At 49.4% G+C, this 25967-nt stretch overlaps 3 protein-coding genes across 8 annotated transcripts in view; 1 reads left to right on the forward strand and 2 right to left on the reverse strand.

Moving 5' to 3' along the window:
- LOC134396461 (H-2 class II histocompatibility antigen, E-S beta chain-like) overlaps window positions 1–9111 on the reverse strand; it is an 88063-nt gene extending 78952 nt beyond the window's left edge. The window contains exon 1 of the mRNA XM_063122984.1: window positions 8949–9111. Coding sequence (XP_062979054.1) covers window positions 8949–9042 — 94 coding nt within the window. The 5' untranslated portion in view covers window positions 9043–9111. The remainder of the gene's footprint in view (window positions 1–8948) is intronic.
- The window catches only part of LOC134396452 (class II histocompatibility antigen, M beta 1 chain), a 274896-nt gene that overhangs the window by 152981 nt on the left and 95948 nt on the right, over window positions 1–25967 (forward strand). The gene's annotated exons all lie outside the window — the stretch shown is intronic.
- LOC134396457 (rano class II histocompatibility antigen, A beta chain-like) overlaps window positions 1–25967 on the reverse strand; it is a 128024-nt gene that overhangs the window by 97772 nt on the left and 4285 nt on the right. For 4 of the 6 annotated variants that reach the window (XM_063122974.1, XM_063122973.1, XM_063122975.1 and 1 more), the window contains exons 3-4: window positions 23283–23564; window positions 20937–21050 (exon numbers count right to left, since the gene is read on the reverse strand). In XM_063122974.1, coding sequence (XP_062979044.1) covers window positions 20937–21050; window positions 23283–23564 — 396 coding nt within the window. Of the gene's footprint in view, window positions 1–18619; window positions 19002–20058; window positions 20083–20936; window positions 21051–23282; window positions 23565–25967 lie in introns of those variants that run through there. The other 2 variants (XM_063122976.1, XM_063122971.1) reach the window with 2 other exon arrangements.

Consider the following 25967-nt stretch of genomic DNA (forward strand, 5'->3'; position numbering starts at 1 on the left):
TCCCTGGGAAAATTCTGGAGCAGATTATAAAGAAGTCAATCTGTAAACACCTTGAAATCAATGCAGTGATTAATAGAAGCCAACATGGATTTGTCAGGAACAAATCCTGTCAGACTAATTTGATCTCATTTTTTGATAGGATAACCTCCCTTGTGGACTGTGGGAATGCTGTGGATGTCATATATCTTGACTTCAGCAAAGCTTTTGACAAAGTACCACATGACATTCTGATTAACAAACTAGCTAAAAGTGGGCTAGATGGAACAACTATTAGGTGGATCCACAGTTGGCTACAGAATCGGACTCAAAGAGTACTTATCAATGGAACCTTCTCAAACTGGGGAGAGGCAACGAGTGGGGTGCCGCAGGGCTCAGTCCTGGGCCCAGTGCTCTTCAACATTTTTATTAATGATTTGGACGAGGAGGTGCAGGGAACGCTGATCAAATTTGCAGATGACACCAAATTGGGTGGGATAGCTAATACCCTGGAAGACAGAAACAAACTTCAAAGTGATCTTGATAGGCTGGAGTGCTGGGCTGAAAACAACAGAATGAAATTTAATAGGGATAAATGCCAAGTTCTACATTTAGGGAATAGAAACCAAATGCACAGTTACAAGATGGGGGACACTTGGCTCAGCAATACTACAAATGAGAAAGATCTTGGAATTGTTGTAGATCACAAGCTGAATATGAGCCAACAGTGCGATATGGCTGCAAGAAAGGCAAATGCTATTTTGGGCTGCATTAATAGAAGTATAGCTTCCAAATCACGTGAGGTACTGGTTCCTCTCTATTCGGGCCTGGTTAGGCCTCATCTAGAGTATTGCGTCCAGTTCTGGGCTCCACAATTCAAGAAGGACGCAGACAAGCTGGAGCGTGTTCAGAAGAGGGCAACGAGGATGATCAGAGGTCTAGAAACAAAGCCCTATGAAGAGAGACTGAAAGAACTGGGCATGTTTAGCCTGGAGAAGAGAAGATTGAGGGGAGACATGATAGCACTCTTCAAATACTTAAAAGGTTGTCACACAGAGGAGGGCCAGGATCTCTTCTCGATTCTCCCAGAGTGCAGGACACGGAATAACGGGCTCAAGTTAAAGGAAGCCAGATTCCGGCTGGACATCAGGAAAAACTTCCTGACTGTTAGAGCAGTGCGACAGTGGAATCAGCTACCTAGGGAGGTTGTGGGCTCTCCCACACTAGAGGCATTCAAGAGGCAGCTGGACAACCATCTGTCAGGGATGCTTTAGGGTGGATTCCTGCATTGAGCAGGGGGTTGGACTCGATGGCCTTGTAGGCCCCTTCCAACTCTGCTATTCTATGATTCTATGATTCTATGACTATTCTTTGTGTGTCTCCTTGCCTGCGTCTGGCCATTTTCAAAGAGACTGAATTCTGCCTGTAACCTTTGAGTGTATCTGCTTAGCCCTAATTTCTTGGTTGTTGCTATAAAGTTGGCAGATTACCCAGACACTGTTCTTATCTCTATCAGCTCCTTAGTTGGTTGTTTATTGTCGGCCTTTGGCAGCTTTCCCGGACAATAGCTCCTGAGAAGTGTGTGTGTGGGTCTCTGCATCCTCAGCAGGTCAGGAATGACACAGGAATGTAGAATTCCCACCCTATTTGCAGGATTGTATCTAAGGGAGGAAGGAAGGAAGGCTCCTACCCCACTGGACGGTGATGGGGGCCTCCAGGCTGGCATGCTCCACTTGGCAGGTGTAGACATCTCCATGCTCCAGCTTCGTCTCCAGCATCACCTGGGTCTGGTAGGTCCAGTCCCCGTTGTGGAGCTCCTCCCCGTAAAAGACCCCTTCCTTCTGCTCCTGCCCGTTCTTCAGCCACTGGATATCAATCTCCAGGGGATAGAAACTGGCCGCAGTGCAGAGCAGGAGGGTGTGGGGGGACAGGGGGTCTTCCTTGGTGGGGGAGATGGAGACGGAGGGCTGAACTAGAGGGAAAAGAAGAAGAATATGTGTGAGAGACACCAGGAGGGCGGGAAAAGGAGGGGCTGAGAGAGATCCAGAAAACGGAGGAGAGTTTCCTGGGCAGACCGACGCCAGCAATCTCTTCCAATCTGCAGTCAGACAGATGCCCTCCTGGGGGGTCAACAAATAGGGCAGGGAGCTCACAGTCCTTTGGTCTAGCTCCCCACCCACCCACCCAGCTGCTTTCGCTGTATCAGAATTCATAACTCACCTCCCTCAAAGCAAGAAAAGATACCTGGTTACAAAATGCCAACGGAACCAAAAGTGGAAATGGTTAACAATTAAACATTTGAACAGGTGAATAAGTATATAAAAAAATAGCATTAAAGAATAGATACACTCAAAGCGAGAAGCAGGTTCACAATGAATTCTGGATAACTGATATTAAAAAAACTAATTGGCAGGGTTTGTTGAATAATATTTAAAAAGAAAATGCTGATTTTAAGATCAACACTCATGATGAAAGGGGTCATGGGAGGGAGGGAGGAGAGAGGTCTGTCAAAGCTGCACCATTCTGCAAGGAAAATCATTGATATATTGATGTCTAGAAAGATCTATATGCCTTGGTTTAATTAGTAAGGTTGAATAAGGAGTTGTTTCCTCAAAGATATACTTCAAATTGTATCTAGCCTGCAGTGAATATGTTGAATTTTAAATGTGCCTTTCAATGTTTTAATTAGTTATATGATGTTTAATGAACTCTTAATTTTGGATCACTCGATCCAGAAGCAAAGACACGGAACTGTTCTCAGGTACAGAGGAAAAATAAAAGGAGCATTTTCAATGGTTTTACATTTTGTATACTTTTTAATGTTCACTGTTTTTAACTTTTGTAAACTGCCCAGAAAGCTTCAGCAATGGGGTGATATATAAATTAAATAAATAAAAATAAATAAATAAATGGTAGTCAGAGTCTGCTACTGACCACCCAATCAAGGAGAAGACCATGTACATTGATGGTGCTATATAAATAAATTAATAATAATAATAATAATAATAATAATAATAATAATAATAATGGACGAAACTTTAGTATTGCTGAGCCAAGTATCCCCCATCTTGTAACTGTGCATTTAGTTTCTATTCCCTAAATGTAGAACTTGGCATTTATCCCTATTAAATTTCATTCTGTTGTTTCAGCCCAGCACTCCAGCCTATCAAGATCACTTTGAAGTTTGTTTCTGTCTTCCAGGGTATTAGCTATTAGGGATGTGTTCCGCTTCTCCTCAGACCGGAGAAGCAGGAGCGAATTGGCCTGATCCGCCTTGTCCAGAGGAGGAGGAGAAGCAAACCGGGGGCCTGGAGAAGCATGGCGAAGAGAAGCAGCCATAGGCAGAGTGGTTCTCTTTTCGTGGAGCAATTCACCCGCCATTTTGGATTTTTTCGCCCATAGGATTTCATTACAGAAAAGATTAGGGGATAACTGTTGTTTTTAAAGCTATCTTTCTGAAATTTCGTGTGCTTAGAGAGTCGTGGCTGTGGGTCATTTTGAGCCTACTCTCAGCACTCTGCGTGGTCTGGTTTGCTTGCTAAAATTTTCTAAAAAATAGGGTAAAAAAAGTGGGAGAGGTACCTTTTTGAAGTGCTGAGAGGTAGATTCAACTCCCAGTCATGATCACCTGATGAAGCAGCCTCCAATCCCAAAGTTGGAGGAGGGGATAGGCAAAACAGGATACTGGGAAACTTCTCTTTCTTAGTCTGAATGGACTTTTCCCAGTGTTTTTTAAAACAGTAGCCCCACCAAATGCACAAACACAACCTGAAATCATATACTAAGCAAATAAATAACAGAAAGGAAACACAGCACTGCTGCCCACCCTAACCTTGGTGAACAACTGAATAGATGTGGTGCAAGGGGATGAGGTCCCCTACGGCATGTGGACGTGCCCAGTGCACACACACTGTGTCTTGCCCTTGGAGGGTTATCAGAGCCCTCCAAAGAGTAACCCAGTAGAGAGACTGAAGCTAATGCCTGTCATGAGTTGAAGTGACAGGTAGCTTCTTAAAGACTGGTACTTACTTAGGGCCAGTCAAAAATTGGCATATCCCCCTTCCCCTGGGCACGTCCACTTTCCTCTTACTGGTAAAAGACAGACATAGCCTTTTTTAAAAAAAAAAATCTTCTTGTTGTTTATTCAGCAACACTGCTGCTTTTATTTCCACCCCTCCTTTGTTTATTTATTTATTTATTCCATTTTATATTTACACCCCATAGCCCAAGCTCTCCTGGCTTTTCCTCTTCAGTGAAGTCAGGCAGGCTTTCATTGTGGTTCAACTCCTTATTGTTGTTGTTGTTGTCGTTGTTATTATTTTTATTGCTATTAATATCAATTAGTACTGCTATTATTAATGTTATTATTTTGTTGTTGTTTAATAATGGCTGTGATCACAATGCAGTCAATCAACTCTGAAGCAAGGATCACAAAGCTTTACTCTTATCCTCCGAGCCTCCTAGTTATGGGATGCAAAAGAAAAGGCATCTCTCTGTGCTGCTCCCGCCTCACAGGGATGGTTTGCAATGCATGACTTACTGCTGGCTTTGAAACAAACCATCCTTGCCTCACTTCCTTGTGCCCCCAGAAATGCCTGCTGCCTGCCTGCCTGCCTGCCTGCCTGCCTGCCTTTCCCCCCCCCCCCCCCGGTGCTGCTGTGGTGAGGCATCCGCCTGGACTGACTCCCCCATACTAGATCTATGGCATATCTCTTCCTGGCTCTCTGCCCGCCTGTCCTCCTCCTCTGTGATCACCTCGCAGGGATGGTTTGTGTGTGTTGCTTTGACCCAGGGGAGAAGTCCTTCCTGCGCTCACTTAGATTTTTGAAGTTCCAAATCAATTTTTCAAGTGTGGAAGAAGATTCATATTTAGGGTTATCTACTCCCCAATTCATGGTATGTTGGGATTTCCTTTGAAATGGACCCATTGAGCTGTCTGCAGCTTCAAATTCCTGAGATACTGGGGTGTCCGATTTTCAAAAATTCCCCAAAAATCAGGGGAGGCTTGGATTGGCTTGAGGCTTGGCATGCATGTGTATACATGAGTGAGGTGACATGGTGCCTAACTTGAGGTTTCTAACATGAAAATTGATGGAGATATCGAAAGGGGTGTGAATTGGGGTTAGGGGTGCTGCGTTAGAGGTTAAAGCCCCCCCAAAAAAAATCAGGGGATGATGGAATCTGCTTGAAACTTGCCATGAATGCGGATGTGCCTGCTTCCAAGTTTCCAAGCAAAATAGTTTTGGATTCATAGAATCATAAAATAGCAGAGTTGGAAGGGACCTACAAGGCCATCGAGTCCAACCCCCAGCTCAATGCAGGAATCCACCCTAAAGCATCCCTGACAGATCCACTTGTCAATGGAAAAAATATTAAAGACCAATATACAAATGAAACCAGAAGCATTTTTGCTGGGACTTATGATCAACTTAAAGAAAAAGGAGGAACGTTGTTTCTGTATATGACAACAGCTGCCAGACTACTCTATGCGCAATAGTGGGAAAAGACACAAGTGCCATCAACGGAGGAAGGGCTGGGGAAGGTTTTGGACTTGGCAGAGATGGCAAAACTCACACAACCTCATTTGTACTGGTCTGGAAACCTCTGATAAAGTATAAACACGAGTTGCAAAAGAATGATGTATTCGTTTGTGGATTCTATATATAATCTGTGGCCTTTGTATAACTCTTGGCTTTCTCCGCTGTGGCACCTGGGCTGTGGAAGGAGCTCCCCAGAGAGGTCTACCTGGTGCCTACACTGTACTCCTTTCGTCGCCAGCTGAAGACCTTTTTATTCTCTCAGTATTTTAATGCTTAATTTTAACTTAAGTTTAAAATTTACTGTTCTAACTCTGTATTTTAATCTTATATCAATTTTGCTGCGTGGTTTTATCCTGGTTGTGCTTTTTATACTGTATTTTGTATTTGTGTTTTTAATCTGTTGGTAGTTTTATTATGGTTTTAATTTTTGTGAACCGCCCAGAGAGCTTCAGCTATTGGGTGGTATAAAAATGTAATAAATAAATAAATAAAGTGTAATTATTGACAGCCTATATGTATGACATGAAGATTGCCTCAAATGGAACATGGCCGTATATGTTTTGTTATGTGTTTTTATTAGATGTGATGTATTATAATGTTAAGTATGTGATGTTCTGTTCTGCTTTATTTCTCCGCTTGTCTTTTTCTTCTTCTTTTCTTTATTTCTTTGTAGAAAATAATAAAATTGTTAAAAACTGAAAGAGAAGTTTTCAGGGGCTGGCAAGGGCTGAAGAGGGTGAATAAACGCAATGGAAGAACGTGAATGATCCACGTGAATCTGCAGTGAATTTAAGAATAAATGTTAACAATAAAGGCATAAGGAGGAGAGGTACCAATAATGTCCAGTGTCCGTCTGTCCCCGCCCCGAGCAGCCCTTTGGGAGCCTCAAACGGGTGGTGAGAATGGGGGGGGGGGGTGTCTTTCGTGTTGTGAACAGGACAGCTGGGGCAGGGGCGAGTTTCTCAGAGGTGCTCTGTTCTGCAGGCCCCAAGGCACGCTGAGAACTGACGCCCCCTCCCGTCCCCAGGGACCCCCCCCCCCAGTGGACTCACCCCGCCGCCGGTGGGAAAAAGGTCCGTAGATATTTTCGTAGATGTAGCGGCAGAAGGCATCCACCTGGGCCCACTGGTACTGCAGACCCCCCTCCTGGCGGTTCCAGTACTTGGCTGTGGGCTCCCCCAGCGGCGTGACGGCCTCGAAGTCCCCGCGGGCGCTGTCGAAGCGCACGTACTCCTGCTGCCCGTAGAAGTACCTTTCGAGGTAGCGCACCTGCTGCGTCCCGTTGATGAAGCGGCACTCCGCCTTCGCCTGGTACAGGAAATGGGGGGCTGGAGGAGGGGGAGAGAAAGCGCCCCCGAGAGCATCATGAGAAAGAGAAGGAGGGGGTCTGGGCTGGGGGTTTCTCAGGCCATGAGGAGGAGATGGAGGCAGAGTCGTGCCAGCGCCACAAGTTGCCCCCTTGGCCGGGACTCGCCCAGGCTCAAGCCCCGCTGGCACCAACAGCTCATCCCGCCTCCCACCTTTCCAGTTTTAAAGACTCAAGTCTCTAGTCCTTAATGAGCAGGAGAGGGGGAAAGGCACAATGGCCAAGCAGGCTCTCTCCTGCCCAATCACCTGGCCAGGAAGGAGCCTGCGCCCGCCTCTCGGTGTTTCGGGTCGATGTGAAGAGTCACAACTTCGACTGTGAGCAGTAGAGAGAATTAGACTCTCTCTCTCTCTCTCTCTCTCTCTCACACACACACACACACACACACACACACACAGAGAGAGAGAGAGAGAGAGAGAGAGAGAGAGTCTAACAACGCGTTTTCGGGTTCCTTACAAAACTCCCCATGGAAAACAACGTCAGAAGTTTCAGAACTTTCCTCCTGCTGTCCTCAGGCTGCAGCAGATCCGCCTCCGAAAACTCCCGAGTCTGCGACCCCACAGCCTGCTCTCGTTTTAAATGAAACCCCCTTTGGGGCAGGGACCCCCCAACCCCCCAGTCCTCTCTGAGGCCCCAGACACACCGCAGAGGCTGCGTTTCCATGGATGATCTCCAGCCAGCGTCTCCCCCGCGCAGCCCAGGAGAGGATCCGGGACAAGGGAGGAATCTCAGCCAGAGACTCAGCAGGCAAAGACTCCTCCAGAGAAAGGTGGTGTCGTGGCTGGAGTATCGGATTAGGACCAGTTAGGGTCACCGTATGGAAAAGAGGACAGGGCCCCCGTATCTTCAACAGTTGTATAGAAAGGGAATTTCTCCAGGTGCTGCATGCATACAAACGACACCTGCTGAAATTCCCTTTCCTGTACAACTGTTGACGATACGGGGGCCCTGTCCTCGTTTCCATAGGGTCACCCTAATTTAGGAAAGGAACCGAGAATAAAACCACCAAGATCACACACGCCTTAGACAAAGCGATGGTACAACCACACGTGGAATTCTGTGGAAGTCCTCATGGCTATGTGCTCCCTCCCCCTCCCCCTCCTTCCCTCAATTTCAAAGGGCCCTCCAGGGGGCGCCAATCCTTCCTTTCCTTGAAGAAGCCATGAGGGTCAGCAGAAGGGGGGGAGGTCCTGGGGGGGTCCCCATTTCTCTTTGACACCCCCCTCCTTCCTTGCTCCTTCCCTGATCCTTGGGGGCTTCCTGGATCCTTCTCGGACCCTTTTCTCTCCACAGGGTCTTTGGGCTTAAGGAGGGTCTCATCCTCCTCTGTCTCTGCTGCCCCATTGGGAAAGTGAGGGGCAGAAGGGCTCTCTCTCTCTTTCTCTCTCTCATAGAATCATAGAAAAGCAGAGTTGGAAGGGTCCTCTGAGGCCATCAAGTCCAACCCCCTGCTCAATGCAGGAATCCACCCTAAAGCATCCCTGGCAGATGGCTGTCCAGCTGCCTCTTGAAGGCTTCTAGTGTGGGAGAGCCCACAACATCCCTAAGTCACTGGTTCCATTGTTGTACTGCTCTAACAGTCAGGAAGTTTTTCCTGATGTCCAGCTGGAATCTGGCTTCCTTTAACTTGAGCACGTTATTCTGTGTCCTGCACTCTGGGAGGATCGAGAAGAGATCCTGGCCCTCCTCTGTGTGACAACCTTTGAAGTATTTGAAGAGTGCTATCATGTCTCCCCTTAATCTTCTCTTCTCCAGGCTAAACATGCCCAGTTCTTTCAGTCTCTCTTCATAGGGCTTTGTTTCCAGACCCCTGATCATCCTGGTTGCCCTCCTCTGAACACTCTCCAGCTTGTCTGCGTACGTCTTGAATTGTGGAGCCCAGAACTGGACACAATACTAGATGAGGCCTAACCAGGGCCGAATAGAGAGGAACCAGTACCTCACGTGATTTGGAAGCCAGACCCCTGATCATCCTGGTTGCCCTCCTCTGAACAGCTCCAGCTCTGAACTCTCTCTCTATCTCTCTCCAAGCCCCCTCCCCTCCCTTCCCTTCTCCTTCTCCTCACCTGGTGGGGGCTTCTTCCCTCCTCCAGTTCCAGGGACCATGGAGGATCCCATCAGCAGCACCATCAGCAACAGGAGAAGAGAAACGCACACCATGGCTGCAGCCCCACAAGGGCCGGGAGAGAGAAATCTTCTTCCAGCCCCAGAAGGGAAACTTTTGAGTGTGTGAATACAAGTGGTGGGGGGGGGGACCACTATTTCTGCAAGGTGCCAGAGATGCAGCTCTCCCCTGGCACAGAGAAGCACCAGTGAGCATTCTCCTTTCAGCAGCGTCATCAGTCTCCAGGCAGAAGGTCCCCCGGCTTGTGCAGATGGAGAAGACAGGTTTTGGCTGCAAAAGAAGGCAGAGGAAGGTCTAGGTGTGTTTGTGTGTCTCTTGGGGGAGGCATCCCTGGGAGGCATCACCCTGGGGAAGGAGGGTTGCAGCAGGGAGGGGCCTGGGAAACCCCTGGCACAGACCCAGCGGGCAGGCAAGGGTGGGAAGGCCAGGCAGGACGAGGCCAGGTGGCAACTGACCTGCGTCCCCAACTCCACACCCCCACTGGCCGAGGAACGTCAAAATCCTCCACCTTTCCCCCATAGTTGTGCATGGATTTACTGAGAGTACTCCATAGTGAACTAAATACACTCTGCACATGCTCAGAGGCACATTTATATTACCACCACCACCACCACATGTTTGAAACAGAGGTGAATGCTCCTATGCAAAAAACGTTTCCAGGCTTTGGCCCAGATTCAGCCCTGTCACCGCTTCTCAGGGGAGCAAGACAGGAACCAGGCATCACAAGCAGCCGGATGGGGACCCAGCGCAGAGGGTGGCTGCCAGAAGGCGACGTGGCCCAGATGCTCCACGGAACTGAATGGTGGCCAAGAAGGCCCACCTGGGCTGCCTGTCCCCCCAATGACGCCTCTGGTTCATTCCGTGCAGGACTGTCTTCACAGACGGCCAGGGGCTCTCCAGGGTTTGGGGCAGGTGTTTCGCCCGGCCCCACCTGGAAGTGCAGGTGCTCTTGCCACGGAGCTCAGGCCCCTCCCTTCATAATCGTGGGACCCAATGGGGTCGTTCCCAGGAAGCTGAAGGGGGGGGGGAATTCCGGACAGACACAAGGAAGGACTCACACCCACACACACATGCACACAAACTAGCATCCAGTGAAACAAAGGAATTGGCTACTATAATGCAGAGATGGCCACTGGTATTTAATTTAATTTATTTATTTATTTATTTATTTATTTATTGCATTTCTACATCGCCCAATACCCAAAGCTCTCTGGGCGGTTCACAAAAATTAAAACCAGGAGGACAATTCAAAGTGTAAAGCAAACAACAGTATAAAAACACAGTATCAAAATTGTTGTGACGGAGGGGGCCGAGGCTTCGTGGCGGAGCACCTGCTCTCCTAGGACGACGGCCACAGAAGACCTCCAGCTGGACATCCATCTGTCAGAGATGCTGTAGGGTGGATCCTGCACTGTGCAGGGGGTTGGACTCGATGGCCTTAAGAGGCCCCTTCCAGCTCTACCAGTCTGGGGTTCTATGACAGGATCAGAGGCAACAGCAGCAGACACCTCTCAGCCCCAGATGCTGGGGGGCAGGAGGGGGGCAGCGCTGTGGCCCTCCGGCCCTGCTGTGGGCTCCCCATTGGGGCAACTGGCTGGCCGTGATGGGGGCCAAACGCTGGGCCAGGGAGGCCTCCGGTCTGATCCAGCACGGCTCCTCCTGCGTTCTCCTGTTCCTGCTCCTGGGGGGATTCATCCTGTTGGTGCTCCTGATGGCGCCCAGGGCAGATTGAGGCTCTGCAACTGAAACCGACACTGAGAAAAGATGGTCCACTTTCACGGTGCTGCTGTTACGCTGCTCAGCAACGATAAGGCACGGGGGGGGGGGCGGAGGGGGCTTTCACCTGCTGTGGGCAGGAGCCAGCCTTGGCCCCGTCTGGACCTCCTCGGGCGTCTCGGGAAGGCAACAGTGCAAAAGGCCTCTGAGCAAACAAACGAGCCCCCTTTTCACCAAATCTCTGTTCCCCCCCCCATCAAGCCCCCTGCCTCCACCCTATCCCTGCCCCCCAGTGGCTTTTCCAGGCAGGCTCACACTTTTCTGAGAACAGCACCCCCACCCCCAGCACCCATTGCCCGTTGCCAGTATCACCCGTTGCCGGAAGGCTCTGGCTGAACGCAGCAAGCCAGGAGGACTTAGAGTGGTGCTGGACGAGCAGAATTCGTCCAAGGAAAGGCTCTGGGGAAAAGCCCTCCTGGGCCCCAGGGCCCTTGCCCTTCATGCCAGAGGCATATGTGCTGCCTGAAATGACGCACTCTGCACGGGCTCAGGGTCACTCTCCTTTCCAGCCAGCCTGCAGGTGGAAAGACACCCACTTCCAGGCACTGAGTCCAGACCGTGAAGCTGGCTTCTGACCGAGAACATCGCAGCCCCTTGCAATGACTGAACCCCGGCTGGAATTGAAGACCGATGCCGCGAATTCCATTCACCAAGCCTTGACCGTATGAGCTGCTCTGAAGGACAGTCTACACAGAAGGGGAGGGAAGACGAACACACACACGGGGCCCTGGGTCAAGGCACCCCCACCCCATCCATTATTTCCAGCTCTCTGGTGACGGAAGCTGCACCTCTGGGCCCCCAGCAACGTCCTTCTTTGCCCAGAGACGCTCCTGGCAGTGGACAAGACGCTGCAGAGGCGCTCGGGTTTCGCTTCCCCACGCGACAAGCCAGGCTCAGCGTTCGTGGAAATGAAACAGAGAAACTGGCCACGATCCAAGCACCTGTGGTCAGCAGAAAGCGAAGCAAAACCTCCTCACAAAACCATTCCAGTGTCCACCACCCCCACACTCACACACCCAGAGAACCAACACACACACACACACACACACACACACACACACACACACCACAGCAGGGGGGCAGAACCACCATTTTCCCTGGAAGGGAGTCCTTAGGACCGAATGTAACGCAATAAGCAAGGGGGGCGGAAAACCCAGCAGCCGTTCAGTCCCACAGGAAGGAGCGTGCAAGGAATTCTGTGCAACTCCGGAAGCCTACAGCACCGCATCTGCACTGCTGCAGTTCATTTAATTTCTGCGCTGTATTATCATAACTGCCCTCACTTATAACTGTGTCATACCTCGTAACTGCTCCGGAGTTTAACGTCGCCACGGCGGCCACTCTGAGGCTCATCAAGCCTAGGGTGACCCTATGAAAAGGAGGACCGGGCTCCTGTATCTTTAACAGTTGTATTGAAAAGTAGGGGTGTGCACGGACCCCCGCTCCGCTTCTCTTCCAGATCCGCGATTTGTGGATCGGGCCGCTTCGCTCCGCCCCCGCACTGCCTATGTCTGCTCCGCTCCGCTGCGGAGCTCCGGATCCGGATCGGAGCTCCGGATCCGGATCGGAGCTCCGTTTCCCCCCCCCCCCCATAGGCTTGCATTAAGCTAAAAAAGTATACAACTTTTTTTCTGTTAAAGTTAGAAACCTCAAGTTTGGCACCATGACACACGCACGCCAAGACTCAAGGCAATCCCATCATCCCCTGATTTTTGGGGAATTTATGAAAATCGGGCACCCCATTCACACCTCTTTCGATAGCTCCGTCAATTTGCATGTTAGAAACCTCAAACTCGCCACCATGACAGCTTATCCAGGGATACACATGCACGCCAAGACTCAAGGCAGTCCCATCATCCCCTGATTTTGGGGGAATTTATGAAAATCGGGCACCCCATTCACACCTCTTTCGATAGCTCCGTCAATTTGCACGTTAGAAACCTCAAACTCGCCACCATGACAGCTTATCCAGGGATACACATGCACGCCAAGACTCAAGGCAGTCCCATCATCCCCTGATTTTGGGGGAATTTATGGAAATCGGGCACCCCATTTGCAGACGTGGACTGTTCTCTGACATTTGGACAGAAAAAAAAAGTGAAGTGGGCACACTCACAGATGCCATCTAGACCCACAATCATGCCAAGGTACAAGGCAATCCCATCATCCCCTGATTTTTGGCGGGGCTTAAACCTGCAGACAGCTCAATGGGGCCATTTCAAAGGAAATCCCAAGATGCCATGAATTGGGGAGTAGAGATCAACCTAAATATGAATCTTCTTCCACACTTGAAAAATGGATTTGGAACTTCCAAAAGTCTAATTGAGCGCAGGAAGGACTTCTCCCCTGAGTCAAAGCCAGACACAAACCATCCCTGCGAGGCGGGCAGGGGAGGAGGGAGGGAAGGCAGGCAGGCAGTAGACATTTCTGGGGGCATAAGGAAGTGAGCCAAGGATAAGCCAGTAATGCATATAAAATGGAATGAATAAATAAATAAATAAATAAATAAACAAACAAAGGAGGGGTAGAATTAAAAGCAGCAGTGTTGCTGAATAAACAACAACAAGAACTTTAAAAAAAAGGCTATATCTGTCTTTTACCAGTAATAGGGGGGAAGGAGTGGACGTGCCCAAAGGGGGAATCATCTGCCAATTTGACTGGTACCAGTCTTTTAAGAAGCAAACGCTCACTTCAACTCATGATAGGCATTGCTTCACTGGGTTACTCTTTGGAGGGCTCTGATGGCCCTCCAAGTACAGGAGAGTGAGGGCACGTCCACATGCCCTAGGGGAGCTCAACCCCTTGCACCACATCTTTTCAGTTGTTCCCCAAAGTTAGGGTGGGTAGCAGTGCTGTGTTTTTTCTATCTCTTATTATTGGCTTAGTATATGATTTCAGGTTGTGTTTGTGCATTTGGTGGGGCTACTGTTTTAAAAAACACTGGGAAAAGTCCGTTCAGATTAAGAAAGAGATGTTTCCCAGAATCCCAAGTTACCCATTTCGACTATCCCCTTCTCCAACTTTGGGATCATGTGATCATGACCGGGAGTTGACTCTGCCCCTCAGCAATCAAAAAGGTAATCTTTTTCCCGCCTTTACCCTACTTTTAAAAAAATTCTAGCAAGCGAACCGCACCATGCAGAGAGCTCAGAGTAGGCTCAAAATGACCCTCAGCCATGACTCTCTAAGCACAAGAAGTTTCAGAAAGACAGCTTCCAAAACAACGCAGTTATCCCCTTTTATTTTCCGCAATGCAATCCTATGGGCGAAATGTTTCAAAATGGCGATCGGAGCGGTCCGCGGAAAGAGGATCGCTCCAAAAATGGGTGCTTCTCTTCGCCTTGCTTCTAGGGGTCTGCGGTCCACTTCTACTCCGCCTCTGGGCAAGGCGGAGCAGACCAATCAGCTTCTGATTCTCCGGTTCTAATCGGAGCGGAGCACATGCCTATTAAAAAGGGAATTACAGCAGGTGTCATTTGTGTATATGGAGAACCTGGTGAAATTCCCTCTTCATCACAGCAGTTAAAGCTGCAGGAGCCCTGCCCTCTTTTAAATCTGGTCACTCTAGTATAGCTCCTGCAGCTTTAACTGTGGTGATGATGAGGGAATTTCATAGAATCATAGAATAGCAGAGTTGGAAGGGGCCTACAAGGCCATTGAGTCCAAACCCCTGCTCAATGCAGGAATCCACCCTAAAGCATCCCTGACAGATGCTTGTCCAGCTGCCTCTTGAATGCCTCTAGTGTGGGAGAGCCCACAACCTCCCTAGGGAACTGATTCCATTGTCGCACTGCTCTAACAGTCAGGAAGTTTTTCCTGATGTCCAGCTGGAATCAGGCTTCCTTTAACTTGGGCCCGTTATTCCGTGTCCTGCATTCTGGGAGGATCGAGAAGAGATCCTGGCCCTCCCCTGTGTGACAGCCTTTTAAGTATTTGAAGAGTGCTCTCATGTCTCCCCTCAATCTTCTCTTCTCCAGGCTAAACATGCCCAGTTCTTTCAGTCTCTCTTCATAGGGCTTTGTTTCCAGACCCCTGATCATCCTGGTTGCCCTCCTCTGAACACGCTCCAGCTTGTCTGCGTACGTCTTGAATTGTGGAGCCCAGAACTGGACACAATACTAGATGAGGCCTAACCAGGGCCAAATAGAGAGGAACCAGTACCTCACGTGACTTGGAAGCCATACTTCTTTTAATGCAGTCCAAAATAGCATATGCCTTTCTTGCAGCCACATCGCACTGTTGGCTCATATTCAGCTTGTGATCTACAACAATTCCAAGATCTTTCTCGTTTGTAGTATTGCTGAGCCAAGTATCCCCCATCTTGTAACTGTGCCTTTGGTTTCTAGTTCCTAAATGTAGAACTTGGCATTTATCCCTATTCAATTTCATCCTGTTGTTTTCAGCCCAGCACTCCAGCCTATCAAGATCACTTTGAAGTTTGTTTCTGTCTTCCAGGGTATTAGCTATCCCACCCAATTTTGTGTCATCTGCAAATTTGATCAGCATTCCCTGCACCTCCTCGTTCAAATCATTAATAAAAATGTTGAAGAGCACTGGGCCCAGGACTGAGCCCTGCGGCACCCCACTCGTTGCCTCTCCCCAGTTTGAGAAGGTTCCATTGATAAGTACTTTTTGAGTCCGATTCTGTAGCCAGCTGTGGATCCACCTAATAGTTGTTCCATCTAGCCCACTTTTAGCTAGTTTGTTAATCAGAATGTCATGGGGCACTTTGTCAAAAGCTTTGCTGAAGTCAAGATATATGACGTCCACAGCATTCCCACAGTCCACAAGGGAGGTTACCCGATCAAAAAATGAGATCAAATTAGTATGACATGACTTGTTTTTGACAAATCCATGTTGGCTTCTAGTAATCACTGCATTGATTTTAGGGGTGTGCACAGACCCCCTGCTCCGCCCCGCGGGCCGATCTGAAAATTTCGGATCGGCCCGCTCTGCCACTCCTATCTGTATCCTTTTTTGTTTTCAGGTCATCCCTAAGCTTTTTGTGGAGCCACATTGGTTTCCGCTGTTGTCTTCTATCTTTTCTCCTTGTTGGAATTGTTTGTAACTGTGCCTTTAAAATTTCCTTTTTAAAATACTCCCACCCATCCTGCACTCCTTTTCTCATTAGGCTCCCTTGCCACGGGACCTTACTTATTATAGTTCTGAGTTTATTAAAATCAGCTTTCCTAAAATCCAGAGTACGTGTATGGCTACACTCAACTTTTGTCTCCTTCATAATCAAGAATGCAAGTATGACGTGGTCACTTTCCCCCAGAGTTCCCGTAACTGCCACTTTATCCACTAAGTCATCCCTATTAGTCAATATCAAGTCAAGGATTACCGATCCTCTAGTTCCTTCCTCTGCTTTCTGTAGAAGAAAGTGATCACCCATACATGTCAGGAATTTCTTGGAAGGGCCACTTTTGGCAGTAATGGTCTCCCAACAGATATCAGGGTAATTGAAGTCCCCCATCACTACTACATCACACTTCCTTGAAACACTGGCAATTTGTTTCTCAAAAGTTTCATCCTCGTCTTCTCCTTGATTGGGTGGTCGGTAGTAGACTCCGATTATCATGTTCTTTTTATTCCTTGCCCCATTTATTTTAATCCAGACGCTCTCGATGGGGCTCCCAGTCTGATCCACCTGTATTTCTGTGCAGGGATTGGTATTTTAAACATATAGTGCAACTCCGCCTTCCTTTCTATTTCCTCTGTTCTTTTTGAACAAGTTATATCCTTTAATTGCTATATTCCAGTCATGGGAGTCATCCCACCAAGTTTCAGTTATACCTATCAAGTCGTATTTGCCTTCACGTAATAAGAGTTCAAGTTCATTCTGTTTGTTTCCCATGCTCTGGGCATTAGTATATAGACATCGAAGACCATGTGTTTTATAGTCTGGCTTTGTTCCTACCTTGTTGCGGACACTATTTTGGGACTCTGTTGGAGCTGTTCTCTGTACTGTGGTGCATTGGCCTTCATCCATTGTTGCCTCAAAATTTACGTCTCCCGCCCCTGTAAGATTCAGTTTAAAGCCCTCCTGATGAAGTTCTTCATGCTGTGGCCGAACTCATTCTTTCCAGCCCTTGTGAGGTGCAACCCATCCCTTGCCAGCAGTCCATGTTCCAAGTAGCGTAGCCCGTGGTCCCAGAATCCAAAACTCTCACGACGGCACCACCTTCGAAGCCAGTCGTTCATCCGGAGTATTTTTCTTTCCCTTTCTAATCCTCTTCCAAGAACCGGGAGGATGGATGAGAAAACTACCTGGGCCCCAAAGTTCTTCAGTTTCCTTCCCAGAGCTTCAAAGTCTGAAATGATTTCTTCGTAGCTCTGCTTGGCGACATCATTTGTTCCCACATGGATGAGAAGAAAGGGGTATGTGTCCGTGGGCTTTATGAGCTTCGGTAACCCTTCAGTCACATCTCTAATCTGTGCTCCAGGGAGACAGCACACCTGGCGAGTCCATGGGTCTTCACGACATACTTGGGTTTCAATCCCACGCAGCAGGGAGTCTCCCACAACGACTACTCTTCTCTTCTTCTTGGTTGACCTACCTTCTGCCTCTTGTTCATTGTTGCACGGTGTCTGCTGTACTTCCTCCTCTGCAAACTGTCCTTCAGTCTCATTCTCCAGAAGCTGAAAGCGGTTGCTTAACTCCAATGGCTCCACCGGTGCAGAACGCCCTCTAATTCCTCCTCTCCTAACTGTCACTCTTTTCCAGGGAGTTTCCTCTTCATTGGCTTTCCTCCCCTCAGCATACTCCACTTCTGCTTCAGCTGGCTGTTGTTCTTCAATCTCATGTGCTTCTTGTTGCTGTTGCAGTTCCACCATTCGGTCTAAGAACTCCTCGTCTTCTCTTATTCTTTGGAGGGTGGACACTCGCTGCTCAAGTCCCCTCACTTTTTCTTCCAAAAGTGCCACCAGCTTGCACTTGTTGCAGGTATATGCCTTGTCTTGGCAGGTGAACCAGGTCACTGCCCCTCCCTCCTCGACCTTCCTGCTGCCCCTCCAACCCCTTCAAAGAGGGCAGCAGGGCCAGGAATCCTATATTGCTCCAGACACACTCCTGCCACTTCCTCAGAGTAGACCTCCCCATCCCACCTGCACCGGACAGGCGCTCCATCCCTCAGACCTCCCCTCCTTTTCCCAGAGACAAATCCCGTTGGGCTCCAAGACACACACTCAGCTCTTCACACACAAAAAATTATTTATTTTTTATTTGAATGTTTGTGTCTAATACGAAACCGGAAAACCATTCCTCCCTAATCAAAGTGAAAAGGTATCAATTATCAAAATTTTGGAAACAAAAACACACCCTTTTGCAACCGGGTGCCTTCAAGATGTGCTGTGCTACAAGTCCCATCATGCCCAATGGCTGTTCTGGCTGTGTATGATGGGAGTTGTAGTTCAACACGCTGGGAGGTCTGCAGGCTGCAACAGCACGTAGGAAGCCGCCTTCCACAGAGTCAGGCCCTGATCCGTCTAGTTCACCACTGTCTGCACCAGGAGGAGGGGATGTGGTGCCCTCCAGATGTGATGGACTACAACTCCCATAAGCCCCAGCCACCAGGGGCAGGGATTATGCGAATCATAGTTGAAGACGCCTGGGGGCACTAAAACGCCAACTCCTGGCCCGGCCCGGCCTGGAGCTTCTCCTGGAGGTTCAACCTGGGACCTTCTGCATCCTCAGCAGAGGATCCGGACAGATCTACGGCCCCTCCTTGAAAAGGGTGTGTGTGATTGTTTTCAGGGCAATTCAGCTCAACCTGGTGATTTCCTGCAACTCAAGCAACGGGCAATAGATGTTTCTTCTTCTCAGTCCATCCGCTTAGAACGGAATCCGCTTGCGGGTCTCAAGGATTCAGGATGCCGTTAGGGATGAACTAACTCAGAGAGTGGAGCCCGGAGTGATAGTCCTGCCAGGGGAGGAAGAGACTGACCAGTTCTCTGCTCCTGATCAGAAATCCAGGGAAGGAGAAGGCTCTTCTCAGCACTTGGCAGGATGAATGCCCCACCCACCCCAAGAGAAAAAACCAGAAAGAAATCAAGAGAAACAGGAACAGGGGCGTCGTAGCAGGAGGAGAAAGTCCAGGCTGGGGAGTCTCTTCTTTTTCACCCCCTTCAGTTTTGCATCTTCCAAGGAAAGACGTAGCTATGCAAAGAGTTTCTTTCCTTGCTGGGTCTCAGAGGAGGAAGGTCTAGCGGATGAGGGCTGGGAGGGAAAAGGCAGGAGAGATAAAAACGTATATTAAAATACATTCATTCATATTTAGATGGAGTGTCAGGAATATTGACTCACCCGGTGTCTCTCCCACCCCCCTTTCACACTACAGCCACTCACTGGCCACCGACTCACATAGAATATACTGATGGACCTTCCAGTCACTCCTGCTATGCAGGGCAGGAAGGGGGGTTGCAGCCAGGTCAGAGGGGGGGGCACCACATCGAGGTCCCTGGAGACTCTGCTGCTGACCCAAAGCTTGTCCTATTTCGACAGCTCCAAAGGGAGGCCTCAGAAAGACACTGTAGAAGCACCAGCAAGTTTGATTGTGTTCTTTGAGGGCTGAATTGAGACCAAGGATGTATCTCCCCCCCTTTGGAAGTGTTCAGTTCATACGGCCAAACCAGGAAGGCTGCGTTGACCCAACGTCTTGTGCTTGTGGAGTCTCACTGTGCTTCCTTCGGATACAGGAGAGTTTTCCTCAAAGCCCCTCTTATATTTCAGTGCCTTTGGGCCCCTCTGACTGACTCCCCTCCCCTTTCTGCATCCTTATACATCTGTCAAATTGGCTTGCAATTAATCTGACCTGTCATAAGTGTAATTAATCCTGACAGTGCCCCATTTGACTGTCATTTCTATTGTTGTTACTGTTGTTGTAGTAACTGCTTTTAGTAGTGGACTTTAAGCTGTGATGTTAATAGTGTTATAGTTAACCACCTACAGGTTTTAGTGTATTAAGCAGAATATAAGTACTAATAAACAAGCAAAGCGCATTGGAGGAAGAGGTTTCTGCCCACACAAGGTTCTGCCACAACAAAATCTGGCAAGTCTTCAAGGTGCCACAAGACGCTGGGTGGTTTCCACAGCAAGAGACCCACAGGGCTGCTGCTCCCAGACGCCGCAGAGGAGCTGCACTCTGCACGTGGGCTTTGCGGGGTCATTTTGAAATATCCGCCAGCTGCTTTGGGTGACTGGTTTTGGAAAGGCAGGAGAAAAACCAACACCAGGAATTGGGGGGGGGAGGAGGAGGTGTGTGGAGAGGCCTTACCTGCAGGTGGTTGGATGGGTGCTGCTAAAGAGAGAGAGAGAGAGAGACAGATGGAGACACAGTTACGTCCATGGAGGGGTCGTGTTGTTTACTGGGAGGGCCAAGATGCCCCCCTCCCCTCCCAGGCCCTGAAGTGTCTCATAAAGCACAAACCTCCCAGAACTCTTTTCTCTGCCCAACTTAAATCCAGGACTGACCTCTCTTTGGAGGGGGGAGGGGTCTTTCTTCCCTCCCTGCCACTTCCCATTTTCATAACACTTTCAAGTGATCTAAAGCTGACAACAACAACCCTGTAAGGTAAGCCAGTGTTATTGTCCCCCGTATTGCAGGTGGGGTGGGGGAATGGAGGCTGAGAGTTTATGGCAGAGGCAGAATTCGAACTGAGGGTTTCCTGAGACACTGTTCAGTCTTTTAGCCACTGTGCCAGGAGGGGTGCAGGGTGCTCACTCTCCCTGGATCAGGGCCCCAACCTTTTCAAAGGGTCTTATCCAGGGGGATCCTGTGGGAGCAGAAGCTGGGAGACGAGGAGGAGAGGGGGGAGAGGGGGCAGCCCCCACCCCAAATCCCTTGCCCCCCTCCCCCACAGAGTTCCTCTGGTGCCACCCATTTCTCCCACACACCTGGACCCCGTTCAGACAACACTTTTGGGAACCAGTAACCCCTCACTGGGCCTGTTCAGACGACAAGCGGAGCCCTGGTTGGCCGCTAACCCTCCTTCAGCAAATGGTGAGTGGATTAAACCGTAATTACGTGGCCGCCATGGCCAGGAATGGTTCAGACGACACGCGAAGCCATGATGTTTCCGTCAAAATGCTTAACTGCCGTGGCTTAGTCTGTCGTCTGAACAGGGTCAGGGACACACGGACACACACAATTACCTTTCTTCTTCTTCCGGTAGAGGGAGAGTCCCACGGCCACAAAGACCACGCCCAGCACGGCCCCCACGGCCCCCGTCCACACTTTGCTCCTGGCAGAGTCCGACTTCCGTGGCTCTGTGGAAGGAGAGAGACCAGGAGCCCCACGTGAGCAGGAGGATCAGGGCCAGGTTTGGCCTCTCGGCCTGCAGGTGTCCAAGGGAGGATCCGTTCCATGCACTACACCCAGGGAGGGTCTTTTTCAGCCCCCACTGCTAACCCCTCCTCAGACTCCAGAGATCACAGACAGGCTGTGAGGCCTGAAAGGTCGCTTCCTGTAAAGCCCCCCATCCCCAGGGGAGAGGAGAAGGGGGGATCATAATTCCCAGGACACTTTATGAATTCCCACTTGCAAACTGGTGCTCTGAACTGGAAAGGGGAGGTCCATCACTGGAGCAGAAGATGGGACCTGTTGGGAACCCAAAGCCCCCACCTGAAGGATACAATGGAAGCGAAGCCACGAATCACAGGCAGACGTGGGCTCCTTTCACCAGCTGTGGGCTGATTGTGGCAGAAATGGGAGTTCAAAAGCACAACAGCCCGGAGTGCCTCTGACCCCATCTGAAGGTCTCCCACTGCTGCCTCCAAAGTCTACGTCCTTCTCTCTGGACACATTGGCGCAACCCCCCAGTTCCCAGCCCCTGTGACTAATCCTCAGCACATGCACAGCTGGAACAACTGAGTGTCGCTTCCTTCCTCCCAGAAACAAGAGCAGAAGCCGAACCCTGACTCCGTTTCCCTCCCAGAAGAAGAGCCCTGATGCTGGATCAGGCCAAGGGACTCCCTAGCCCATCCTTCTGTTCCCAGAATGTCTAACCAGATGCCCCAATGGGAAGCCCAGGAGCACAACAGCCCTTGTTCTCCAGCAACTGGTGTTCAGAGGGGGCTTCCACATGGACATCTCCTGGCGGTACCCTCTTTACAAAGGAAGGAAGGAAGGAAGGAGAGGTGGGGGAACATGGGAGGGGGCTGCAAACAGAGGTCATTCTCATCTGAGACCCAGTAAAAGTCTATAAAAGGGGCAGGGGGATTGCTCCAGAAAAGCCTCAGCCAGAGACACAGAATCATAGAAGAGCAGAGCTGGAAGGAACCTACACGGCCATCGAGTCCCACGTATTGCCTGTGATCCTGGAGGTGGCATAGAGCCATCCGGACTACTAGCCACTGATGGCCATGTCTAATCCCCTCCTAAAGCCCTCCATCTTCAGGGCCATCACCCCGTCCTGTAGTAGCGGACTCCTTAGTTTCACAATGCGTTCTGCACTACTAATCCTAATAGTAGTTCAAGAGGCAGCTGGACAACCATCAGTCAGGGATGCCTTAGGGTGGATTCCTGCATTGAGCAGGGGGTTGGACTAGATGGCCTTAGAAGACCCTTCCAACTCTACTATTCTACTATTCGGTGATTCTGATATTGAATTTAGGCTCCATCTTTCCTCAAAAGTTCACAGGGCGGCTTATACACATCAGCGTAGTCCAAAATAAGATGCAAATAACTTACAACCTAACAAATAAACCAGCCCCAGTTTTAAAAGCAGCAACTCCCAAGATCCATGACTGGGAGCCGGGGGGGGGGGCTGCCCAGTTCTCCCCCTGCTCTAGCTGCAGCATCTCCTGCCAGCCCCAACCAGGACCCGGGAGCTGAGGCTCTTTCCAGAGCTCACAGGGAACTTCACCGGTGGTAACTGCAGGAGACGCTAGTGGCAACATGAATCTGGATTCAAGGCTGATGGGGCGGGGAGGGGCATCATCCTGAGAGATGGGGGGGCTGGGGAGAGGGGGCCCCATAAATCCTGCGGTCCCCTCTCAATCTTGTAAGCGTGGCAAAGAGAGAGAGCTAGCATGACTTTGTCTCTGGCTCAACACACCTTCTGCTTTTACTACGTTCCGTTCACCTGGCTTCCTTTCATCTGTCCAGAATCCTCCACCATTCAGCTTCATGGGATGACCCCTCCCCCCTACTGGACCCTGGTATTGTGAGAGATGGAGAAGAACGTCTCCCTGCCCACTTTGGCCACACCAGGCATCACCTTCCACACCTGGATCAATTCTTCCATTACTCACTGCCCTCCCCCCACAACTGAATCCTGGTATTATAATCTTGTACACCTGGATCAATTCCCCTCTGAATCGCCAGCACCAGACTTGGGCTCACATTCAGAACCTCCATCAGATCAGGGTAGCTCCTGAGAAGTGTGTGTGTGGGTCTCTGCATCCTCAGCAGGTCAGGGATGACACAGGAATGTGGAATTCCCACCCTCTTTGCAGGATTGTATCTAAGGAAGGAACGAAGGGAAGGGAGGCTCCTACCCCACTGGATGGTGATGGGGGCCTCCAGGCTGGCGTGCTCCACTTGGCAGGTGTAGACGTCTCCGTGCTCCGGCTTCGTCTCCAGCATCACCTGGGTCTGGTAGGTCCAGTCCCCGTTCCGGAGCTCCTCCCCGTAAAAGACCCCTTCCTTCTGCTCCTGCCCGTTCTTCAGCCACTGGATCTCAATCTCCAGGGGATAGAAACTGGCCGCAGTGCAGAGCAGGAGGGTGTGGGGGGACAGGGGGTCTTCCTTGGTGGGGGAGATGGAGACGGAGGGCTGAACTGGGGGGAGAAGAAGAAGAATATGTGTGAGAGACACGAGGGGGGAGGGAAAAGGAGGGGCTGAGAGAGATCCAGAAAACAGAGGAGGGTTTCCTGGACAGACTGATGCCAGCATTGTCTTTTCCTCTGCAGCCAGCCAGACACCTTCCTGGGGGGCCCACAAATAGGGCAGGGAGCTCACAGTCCTTTGGTCTAGCTCCCCCCCCCCCCCGCAGCACCTGGCCTTCTTCGGAGGGATTCTGGACTTGCACCGGGAGGCTGCAGGTATTGGTTTTGGGCGCACGGATTTTAAGACAACGGCTGATTTTGCTGTATCGGAATTCGTAACTCACCTCCCTCAAAGCAAGAAAAGACACCTGGTTATGAAATGCCAACGGAACCAAAACTGAAAATGGTTAAGGATTAAACACGTGGACAGGTGAATAAGTAAAAAAAAAATAGCATTAAAGAATAGATACACTCGAAGCGAGGAGCAGGTTCACAGTGAATTCTGGGTAACTGATATTAAAAAAACTAATTGGCAGGGCTAGTTGGATCATATTTAAAAAGAAAATGCTGATTTTAAGATCAACACTCATGATGAAAAGGGTCATGGGAGGGAGGAGGGAGGTCTGTCAAAGCTTCACCATTGTGCAAGGAACAATCATTGATATATTGATGTCTAGAAAGATCTATATGCTTTGCTTTAATTAGTAAAGGTTGAATAAGGAGTTGTTTCCTCAAAGATATACTTCAAATTGTATCTAGCCTGCAGTGAATATGTTGAATTTTAAATTTGCCTTTCAATAAAGTGCTGCTTTTAATAATGTATTAGTTTCAAATGTTTTAATTAGTTATATGATGTTTGCATTCGTGTTGTACCCCACCTTGACCCAGCGGGAGAAGCGAGTAACAAATGAAATTATTATTATTATTATTATTATTATTATTATTATTATTATTATCATCATCATCTGTTCCAATCCAAATGGGAGCCTTCTAGGAGTTCAGACTGTGAGCCCCAATTTACGGGAGAGGGGACTGTGACGTTTTACTGTTTGTGACGCAAGTATTTGCAATGATTTTCTGTTTAGTGCTGTTTAGAACATAAGTGCTGCGGATGGGAAGGGGTTAATATTGAGAGAGGGAGGGAGTAGAATGTGTGGGGTGAATGCTGATTGGCTGCTGGTACAAAGGTTTGTATTGGCAGTTAGCAGTGAGAGGGAGGAGTTAGTAAAGGAAGCAGTTGAGTGGGGTGTGTGGAGAGAGAGACTGAGAGAGAGAGAGAGAGAGAGAGAGAGAGAGAGAGAGAGAGAGAGACAGAGAGAGAGAGACAGAGAGAGAGAGTCTGTGACGGGTCTAGAGCGAGAGTAGGAGAAGGGTGCATACCCATAACAAAGTATTTATGAAGCCTAATAACCCTTTTATAAAAGTAATAACACAAATCAAATTAAAAGTCACTTTCCCAAGATAACATCTCAAAAAATCATCTCAAAAAAATTCCCAAGAAGTTCCTCAAATTGTTTTTAGAGGCTTTTGTACAAATGCAAAATAAAGGGTCACATGAGCTACCAGGCGGTATTATCTAAGGGGGAAGGAGGAGGGCAGGTGTCTTGTTTTGGGACGGAGGAAGCCGCTTTACCACCCAGAACAGCAACGGGGAACCTCCGGCTTGCAAGGGCGTTCCGGAAGGACACCCTCCTTCCCGAGGCCGTGGGCCCCCCGGGGTTGCCTGAGGTTTGCCTAACCCTGGAACAACCCCGGACGCCTGGGTTCACAGGACACGGCAAGCCACTGCAAGCTGGGTCCCCACAGGTGCCAGGCAAAAGGGGCCCTTGGGAGAGCCTGGCACAACGGAACAGCCCCCACGGGTAACCAAGCCACGGTGGGCTGGCAGGCCATGCAAAGCAGCTCAGAGAGAGAGGGGTGGAGGAAAGAAAGCGGGAAATGGGGCTTCTCACCCTGCTAAAAAGTGAAACCGTCGTCGGGGGCAGGAGGTCTCTCTCAAACCATTTCTCTCTCTCTCGCAAACCTTTGCTCCTTCCCATAAACACACACACAGAGAGCTCTCTGGTTCTCCATCAATCCACCCCTGCGCATTTACGGGGGGAGGTTTTATCCTTTACTTTGCTGATGGGCAGATAGATCCCTTTCATGAACTCTTTATTTTGGATCACTTAATCCAGAAGCAAAGACACGGAACAGTTCTCAGGTACAGAGGGAAAATAAAAGGAGCATTTTTGATGGTTTTACATTTTGTATACTTTTTAATGTTCACTGTTTTTAACTTTTGTAAACCGCCCAGAGAGCTTCAGCTATGGGGTGGTATATAAATTAAATAAATAAATATAAATAAATAAATGGTAGTCAGAGTCTACTACCGACCACCCAATCAAGGAGAAGATGAGGACAAAACTTTTGAGA

The sequence above is a fragment of the Elgaria multicarinata genome, chromosome 3 (assembly GCF_023053635.1).
Source record: "Elgaria multicarinata webbii isolate HBS135686 ecotype San Diego chromosome 3, rElgMul1.1.pri, whole genome shotgun sequence".
Classification (NCBI taxonomy): Eukaryota; Metazoa; Chordata; class Lepidosauria; order Squamata; family Anguidae; genus Elgaria; species Elgaria multicarinata.